Here is a 9614-nt window from a genome sequence, read left to right as displayed (position 1 = left end):
ATGCTGGTCACGCAATCCCAAATGACTGTCACTTAATTCCCTTCCTCTACTTCCTTTTGTAATATACTTCAGGAAATCAATCTTAAAAGAGAACTGAAGCTCACCCTGAACTATGCTGATACCCCTCACCATAGAAGGGTCATCAAAGCTGTGACCAAGGAATCAGACTTTACAAGAGATAACCATAATTCAATGGACTTTCATTTAATACAAATAAGTTAACCTAAGAATATGAAAGAACCCAGGACTCTGCCACTGTCAAATTCCAGAGTGGTTAGAACTAAATGAAAACCACATTTTATCTCAAGGAGAATTCAATCGTGTGACATGTGGATTATAAGGGGTCAAGTATATAACCGTCTCCTTTGTGTCATGGAGTCAAGGACACAGCAATTCCAAATTTGTTGGGATGCAAACCACAGTTATACCCAGTTAGCAGCCTGGCCAAAAATCTCTGGTCATAATGGAATTACAGGCGTGTTTAAAAATTACCTCCCAATTTACCTGGGATGGTAACCTACCAAATTGTGTGAGATATTTTAGGTGGTAAAGTCAAGTTAAAATAAGGGAAATGACTCCTTTGAAAATTTTTAACCTCCAGGAAGAGTTAGGAATAGACACTTTAGAGATTCTATGGGCACCTGGGTGGCTCAGTCAGTTAATCATTTGCCTTTGGCTCAGCTCATGACCCCAGGGTCCTGGGATTGAGCCCTGCATTTGACTCCCTGCTCAGCGGGGAGCCTCCCTATCCCTCTGCCTGCTGCTCCCCCTGCTTGTGCTCTGTCAAAAAAAAATTATTTTTATTTATTTAAAAGACTTTATTTATTCATGAGAGACAGAGAGAGAAAGAGAGAGGGGGGTGCAGAGACACAGGCAGAGGGAGAAGCAGGCTTCATGCAGAGAGCCTGATATGGGACTTGACCCCGGGACCCCAGAATCACGCCCTGGGCCAAAGGCAGGTGCCAAATCATCGAGCCACCCAGGTGTCCCACAATTTTTTTTTTAAGAGATATTCTTGGATCCCTGGGTGGCTCAGCGGTTTAGCGCCTGCCTTTGGCCCAGGGCATGATCCTGGAGTCCCGGGATCGAGTCCCGCATCGGGCTTCCTGCATGGAGCTTCTCTCTCTGCCTGTGTCTCTGCCTCTCTCTGCGTATACACTCTCATGAATAAAAAAATAAAATCTTTAAAAAAAATAAATTTTCTAAACCACAGTATTAACATTTTTATGTTAAGAGGTCACTTTTGTTTATAGTTTTTTGCTTGAAAGAATCTCATATTTGAGATTAAAAATGCTGACTTAAGTAACTGAAATATATTTGTGTTTATACCAAGTTTAAAAACACTACTGGAATAGAGTGCAGTTAAAAATGTGGTGGGGGATCCCTGGGTGGCGCAGTGGTTTGGCGCCTGCCTTTGGCCCAGGGCACGATCCTGGAGACCCGGGATCGAATCCCACATCGGGCTCCCGGTGCATGGAGCCTGCTTCTCCCTCTGCCTGTGTCTCTGCCTCTCTCTCTCTCTCTCTGTGAGACTATCATAAATAAATAAAAATTAAAAAAAAAATGTGGTGGTATGCCTGGGTGGCTCAGTGGTTGAGCATCTGCCTTTGGCTTGGGGTGTGATCCCGGGATTCGGGATAGAGTCCCACGTCAGTCTCCCTGCAAGGAGCCTGCTTCTCCCTCTGTCTCTGTGTCTCTCATGAATAAATAAAATCTTTAAAACAATTTTTTAAAAATGTGGAACTATGTGGTATTAAAATATCTAAGAAGGAGTTTTTGAAAAATGGAGTAAGACCTGTAAGCCAAACTTAAAAGGCCTAGGGGGGCACTAAACTTTTGGATTTATAACAAAAAAACCTATTTACCAACCCCAAACACTTAGAATGGACAAAAGAAGAAACTGACACATACCTTATTTTTAACTTTATTTTTATTGTCGACACTATTACAGATAGATAGAACAACCACAACCATATTAACAAACCAAAAACCTGTGCACAGAAACAAGATGAAGAAAATATATCAAGATGTTAACCACAGTCTTTGGATGGTGAAAATATGGGTGAGTTTCTCTTCTACATTTCTGCAACTTCAAAGTTTCTATAATGAATACATACAGTGTTTATAATGGAAATATATGTAATAAAGGTAGATTACCAAAACACTATGATAAAGACCATTTGAGGAAACCAACACAAAATATTTAACCATAATCCCACAACAACCACCCAACTATTTAACTGTTTTCCATATTTCTTCCCATCTTTAAACTCTATGTATACTTCTCATTAACATCCTAATTATCATAGACTGGTGCACAAATCAAGATGTTAACAGCAACTGTTGCTGGGTGTTGGGAATATGGATGAATTTCTTCTTTTCTTCTAGTTTACTGAATTTTCCAGTTTGCTATGAGTATGTATTACATTTGTGATGGAGAAATACATACATAAGATTTAATACCAAAACACCAAAGGTCATTCAAGGAATTTGAGACAATATATTTAACCATAATCCCACAATGACAACACTATTTTAATTATTTTCCATATTTTTTTAGACTTTATGCATACATATTTAATACCAGTATAATCACAAGCTTGTGCACTAAAACAAGATGGAGGAAATAGATCAAGATGTTAACAGTAGTTGTTGGGTGTTGGGTATATGGGTGACTTTTTTCTTTTCTAATTTACTGCATTTTCCAATTTTTCCTCTGGGTATGTATTATGCTCGTAATGGAAACAAACATAATAAACTTTGTTATCAGAACACTATTATAAGGAACATTTGAAAACATTAAGATGAAAGTATTTAACCATAATTCCACAAAGATAATGTAATAGCTATTTTGAATACACATTTTGACACAGTTATAATTATAAACCTGTGCACAGAAACAAGAATAAACAAGATGTTGAAGAGTGTATTTGTCTTTGGATGGTTGGAATATGGATTTTTTTCCTCCACTTTTCTGTATTTTCCAAGTGTCTGATAATGAGTTCAAATTATGTTCACAATGGAAACGTGATTATAAACCTTTTAGTAATACTACCATAAAGAACAAAGAATTTAAGAAAATAATGCTCAACTATAAGCCTACAACAACAACACAACAGCTTTTGACTATAAGCATACATTTTTAATCAGTTATAATTGTAGTATAAATATAATTCTGTGTCCTGCTTTTTCCACTCAATATTCTGTAAATATATTTCCATGTTGCTACATAACTCTTCATGATTATCAATTTTAAACAGCTGCATAACAGCCCATGGATACCTTCATGTAATCATTCTGTTTGGCATTTATGTTGTTCCTAATTTTTCACTAACATAAGGTTGGAATGGACAGCCTGACATTAAGCAAGTTGTTTAATACTGGCAACAGTGATAAACCCAAATTCGCCCCAATAATATCAATGCTGGTTCCCATCTAAAGGGTCCTCCTGTGATGTGGGGCCTCAATGCTCCTTGGATGTCTATTCCGACCTCAGGTCTTTGTATGCAGCTGGCTCTTACCTACACTGAAAAGGCCCCTTCTTAACTGCCCAGGGGATCCTGCTCAGTTCATTCCCACTAACCTGGCCTTCTAAAGCCCTGCTTTCCATGTTTCCTTCTGTCTGCTTCCTTACCCTCCTAGATCTGGTGATGTATTAGGACTCCCTTTGGCTTTCCCATCTCTACTTCATGCTTTCAACACAACCTCCCTCGACTTTGGCATTCTCTGCAGCTCTGACATACACTTCCCAAACCCCAACCATTGTGGATCTAGGAGAGTGAGATTTAGACACATTCCCCCAGCAATGTGGGAATTAATAATTTTGCTTGCTCAAATTATCTGCTGTTATCTTTTGCTCACTTAATCTATAGATCCACTTACATTTTTAAATTTTTTTTTCCAGCCAACTCAAAGCCAAAAAATTTAATAGTCATTATGCAAGGGGAGGGGAAGCAAAAGGAACACAAGTGGTCCACAGAACAGGACACAGGAAACCTCAAGCTATGAGGTCGATTTGTGATTAAGTGGAAAACTGAGGTTATCACACAAATGTGACACTAATGGGTAGCTCGGAAATACTTAGAAGGGTTGAAAGAGGGAGGAACAGATGATAAGGAAACAAATTAAGGCTGCTGGGGAACCTGAGTCCATGTTAAGCTTAAGTTGACTGTAAAGAAAGTTTTTTTTTTTTTTTAAATTCTTAAAATGGAAGTTAGACACGGGGTGGAGGGTCAGACAGGTGAAGACAATAATTAAGCAATAGAAAGCTCTAAGGATACTAGCTCCTGGGCACCCAAGGTGCAAAATGATTTGTGGCAGTATAATACTAATGAAGCCACACTGCTACTTGTCTCTTAAGGCAGGAAGCGCACAAAGGAAGTGATGGAAGTTGTAAGCCTGCATCCTTATTTACAACATGAAAGCCTCTCCCTCTGGTTCTCAATCATCAGTAGGCACTACTGTGATCTAGTGATGGTTGCAATCCACTTTTTAAAGGCAAAAGCATAACATTTACAGGGAAAAGTTTCAGCTTTTGTAAATTTGCTATCAAACACACATCAAGTTGGTTTTAAAAAAAAACAAACTTGTAATATTTTTGCATGACAATCACTGCAAGGTACAATGTGGCAACCAACCACTTTGGGTCACAAAAGGCCAATCCACGTATTGTAAAAGCTTACACAGCATTAGGTTCCAAAGCATAAGGTTCCAAAGGGTTGGTGTAGACAAAATGGTTGAAGAGGAAGTTCCAAGTACTTCTCTTTTCAAACAGCAAAGAATAAAAGACACTTTAACCTTTCATGCTTACACTTTTACAGGAATACTTAAGGGTAAGGAACAACACAATTACTCAAAACAATACTGATGGGGTTCAAATAATGTACAATAAGTCTTTCTCAGAATCTAAGATACTTAGAAATATATTCTAATTTGTTGCTCTCTTCCTCCTCCAAAAAAAAAAAAAAAAATTCAGAGTACCAGGTAAGGTACTCTGCACAGTAAACTGTAACTGTATATCATAATAAATCCAAATATATGTGACTACTGTTTTGCTATGATATGCTATTTTATATACATTGCAGGGAACATTATATATAGGGTACAGAAGTGTCATTTACAGTTGACTGGGGCAATTTCTGTAATCTTGAAAGCTTCTAAGGTTTTCCCTCAATATGATTACTCAGATGAAAAGTAGGTGCTATAGCTTTCCCATATGCCTACACCAATGTTTGATGGGAGAGAGCTAAGACCAAGGGAGTTTCTACCTTTGGTCTCTTTCTAGTCTGAGTTTTCTGATGTTAAAAGTCAGGTGTGTATACGCCAAGATAAGTTTCCTTCTGACGTTATTATGGATTGGTTTGAAGTATCTGGTTTAGTAAGGGTCAAGTTCTAAATGAAAGTTTTCTAACCTTTATACTTGTGTTCTCAGCCAGTATGAGTATTCTGGTGTCTAGCAAGGGACAGGCGATCACTGAAAAGCTGCCCACAGACATCACATTTGAAGTACTTGTCATCTGCCCTATCATTGTCACTAGTGCTGGTGCTGGCATGTTCAGTGTAGTGTGAGCTTTCCCCATAGACATTTCCAGGCTCAAATATTATCACCCTGGCATGGGTTTTCAGGTGCTCACCATAGGCTGAGTTGGAAGTGAAGGTTTCTCCACATTCCCTACAGTCATAGTACGGTTCTTCAACCTGAATCTCTTGATCTTCACCTTCTTCTTCTGGGTCTTCGATCCCTGCCCCATCTGGCTCATCAGCATCTCCCTCTGGCTCTTCAGCCTTTCCCTCTGGCTCTTCAGCTCTTTCTTCTGGGTCTTCAATCCCTGCACCATCTGGTTCATCAGCATCTCCATTGGGCTGTTCAGCCTCTCCATTGGGCTGTTCGGCCTCTCCATTTGGCTCCGCAGCCTCCCCATCTGGCCCTTCAGCCTCTCCATTGGGCTCAGCAGCCTCCACATTAGGCTCGGCAGCCTCCACTTCTGGTTCAGCAGCCTCTACCTCTGGCTCAGCAGCTTCTACATTTGATCCCTGGATTCGTAAAACTTCTCGTGGAACAAGGACATTGGCTTCCACCTCTTGGGCTCCTTCTTCTTCCTCTTCTTCAAGATGAAGCTTCTGATGTTTATTGAGAACTGTGTTATGAATAAAGGACTTCCCACAGTCCTTGCATTCATAAAATGGTGAATCTCTTTTGGGAGGCTCAGTAAGAAATGAGGTGTGAACAAAGGAGGCCCCATAATCATAGGGCTCATCCTTCTCATGAATTCTCATGTGCTCCCTAAGGTCTGCCTGATTGAGGAAAGATTCTCCACATGTTTTACATTCATAGTGTTTCTCTTCGGTTTGGCTTCTCTGAAATTCAGTGAGGGCTAGGCCTGGACTGACTGCATCTTCACTTCTCTGGCCCTGCTCTGGTAAATCCTCTCCAGTATGAATTCTCATATGTTCACTAAGGACAGAGCCATGAATGAAGTCTTGTCCACACACATGGCATTGAAGAGATGTTCCTGCAGGAGGATTCTTCTGTGGGGCACGAGGCCTCCGCGGGTTAATGACCAAGGGTTGCACAAAAGGCTCATCGTACCTTCTATGGCCATAAAATTGATCTTGCTCATGGATTTTCTGATGCTCAAAAAGGAATGAGCTATGAACAAAAGATTCCCCACATGCAGGGCATTCATAGAGCTGCTCTCCGATATAATCTTTCTGATATTCACTGACAGAATGGGTATGGATCACAGAATGTGTGTACTCACGACTATCGATGAGATACTCTCTGCCATGTACCTTCTGATGATCCTTAAGGTCTGCGCGATGTGCAAAGCCTAGCCCACAGTCCTTACATCCATAGATTGTGTCTTCAGGCTCATCTTGCTCATCTGGCTCATCCTGTTCATCTGGCTCTTCCTGCCGAGGCTCTTCAGGCCGAGACTCTACCAGCCGAGGCCCATCAAGGCCTACGCCCTGAATAACAGAGTTTCCAAAGAGCTTCCGACCATGAAATTCCTCTCGGGCATAGATTTTCTGATGTGCACCAAGCTCTTCAAGGGTAGCAAAGCATTCCCCACACTCCTTACATTTGTTGTGCACTTGCTGTTCAGCAAAACTCGTCTGTGCTTGCTCTTCAGTGTAATTCATCTGTGCTGGCTGCTGTGCGTAACTCACCCGTCCTGGTTGTTCAGTATAACTCATCCGCACTGGGTGTTCAGAGTAACTCAAGTGCACTGGGTGTGCACTGTAACTTGCCTGTGCTGGTTGTTTGGCATAACTGGCCTGTGCTGGCTGTTTAGTGTAACTGGCCTGTGCTGGTTGCTTAGTGTAACTTGTCTGTGCTGGTTGTTCGGGGTACCTCATCTGCCTTGAGTTTGAGTGTTCAGCATAACTTGTCTGTGCTTGCTGTTCAGCGTAACTTGTTTGAGGGTCAGTAGAGGCTAAGCTGCGAATTACAGATCGTTCATAGTTTTTGCTTCCAGAGGGCTTCTTTCTATCGTGAATCTTCTGATGCTCAGTGAGGTCGGAGATACGAACAAAGGATTCTCCACACTCTGGACATTCATAGAATTTCTCTCTAGGGCGAAATGTTTGAGGTTCACCAAAACGTAGGGAGTGAATTACAGAGGTCTCATAGTTCCTATGCTCGATGTTTTTTTTCTTAGCACGAGCCTTCTGATGTTCTCGGACATTTGAGCTGGGAATAGAGGATTCACTGGACCCCTGACTGGGAAGACTTTTCTGAGGTTCGATACGGGATACACTTTGTATGACAGAGTCCTTGTGGTTGTTACTCTTAGCCCCTTCATAAGGGGTCTCTCTGGCAGGAGTTTTCTGTTGCTTATCACAGAGATTTGAGAGGTAAGTGGAGGATTCTCCCTTCTCATCACATTGAACGACTTCGTTTCCACTGCAATTTTTGGGAGGTTTGAAAGCAGCTAAGGTATGGATAACAGATGTTTCATATTTCTTTCCTTCAGAATTCTCTCCAGCATGGACTTTCTGATGTTCAATAACACCTGAGGTCTGAGTGGCAGATTCTGCAATCACTTGTGGTTTACTGGGCCCCACTGCACTGTGACAACTTTTCTGAGCTTTAGCAAAGGCTAAGCTATGAATAACAGACCTCTCGTATGGTTTCCTCTCACAGGCATTTTCTTTAGTGGGAATCTTCTGATTGTCATCAGGGTTAGAGCTAATGGTGAACGCCTTCTCATCCTCCTCATTTTCAGGTGGTCTTGTTATGGTATGACTCTTCTGAGATTCAGTGAATGGCACGCTATGAATGACAGACTTCTCGTACCCCCTGCCTTCATATAGGTTCTTTCGAGAATGAATTTTCTGATGCTCACTGAGGTCTGAGCTTTGCCGAAAGGCATCCCCACCATCCTTAAAATCATAGAGCTTCTCTTTTGAGTAAGATTTCTGATGCCTTTTAAGGGACTGACCAGGAATAAAGGTCTCCTCACACACTTTACCTTTATTTTCAAATAGGTTTCCTCTAGTATGGATCTTCTGATGTTCTTTCAGGGATGAGCTGTGATGGAAGGTCTCCCCGCACACCTTACATTCATACATTTTCTCTTTACCATACATTTTCTGAAGCTCATTAAGGCTGGGTTTAAAGGCTTCCCCACGCTCATTATCTTTGTCATCTCTACCATGTGTTTTCTGGTGGTCAATCAGGGCAGAACTATGAAGGAAGGTTTCCTTACACACCTTACATTCATAGAATTTATCTTTTCCATATATTTTCTGAAGCTCACTAAAGGTTGGGCTAGGCATGAAGGGCTCCTCATACTCCTCATCATTACATTCTGCAAGATGCTCTCTAGCATGAATTTTCCGATGTTCAGCAAGAGCGGTACTCTTACTGAAGGTTTCCCCACACTCCTTACATTCAAAGCGTTTCCCCCCAGCCTGACTTTTCTGAACCTCACTGACAGCCACACTATGAATAAACGATTCACCGTACTCATAGAGGTTCTCTCTAGTATGCATGATCTGATGTTCGACAAATTCTGAAATCACACTGAAAGACCTCCCACACTCATCACACACATAGGGCATTGCCCCAAAATCAAATGGGTGCGACTCGGTGAAGGAGGGTGCACTAAGGCTGCTCATACTCATGGCTTTTCTCATTTCACTACATTCAAAAGGTCTCTTCCGCGCATAGCCTTTCTGCTCATGAACTGAACCCTTCCCATCTGTGTCAAACTGATAGCGCCTTTTCCTTTCAAGAACTCTCTTTTTGGAAACAAGACTCGAATTCATATTAAAGCCTCCCCCAAAGGCATTCCCTTCATAGCCCCTCTCCTGAATCACTGACTCTCTCTTGTTGAATGAAACTCCTTTCCAGTCATTTTCTGGCCTTCTGGGGAACCTCTGTGACCGATCGTTAGATTCTCTGGCCCTTCCCGATTTGGAGTTACGTGAAACATCCTTGATGAATTTTTCCATTATCACCCCGTGCGAAGATTCATCTTCACAAATCCCCCGCCGATGGGCCAACTTTTTGGTTTCAGGTGTGGTTTTCAGCCCTGGAAAGAAACCTCAATGTAAATACGCCCTAGTCCCTGCACCTGCACAGAATAAGAGTGGGACTTGGGAGATGA

General features: G+C 41.6%; 1 protein-coding gene across 9 annotated transcripts in view; it reads right to left on the bottom strand.

The window, feature by feature from the left end:
• Positions 1–1912: 1912 nt before the first annotated feature.
• PEG3 (paternally expressed 3) overlaps positions 1913–9614 on the bottom strand; it is a 32437-nt gene continuing 24735 nt past the window's right edge. For all 9 annotated transcript variants that reach the window (XM_038527592.1, XM_038527591.1, XM_038527597.1 and 6 more), the window contains one exon: positions 1913–9539. In XM_038527592.1, coding sequence (XP_038383520.1) covers positions 5428–9539 — 4112 coding nt within the window. In that variant the 3' untranslated portion in view covers positions 1913–5427. The remainder of the gene's footprint in view (positions 9540–9614) is intronic.

Source organism: Canis lupus, chromosome 1, assembly GCF_011100685.1.
Source record: "Canis lupus familiaris isolate Mischka breed German Shepherd chromosome 1, alternate assembly UU_Cfam_GSD_1.0, whole genome shotgun sequence".
Taxonomy (NCBI): domain Eukaryota; kingdom Metazoa; phylum Chordata; class Mammalia; order Carnivora; family Canidae; genus Canis; species Canis lupus.
This window is presented reverse-complemented; position numbering and strand designations above follow the sequence as displayed.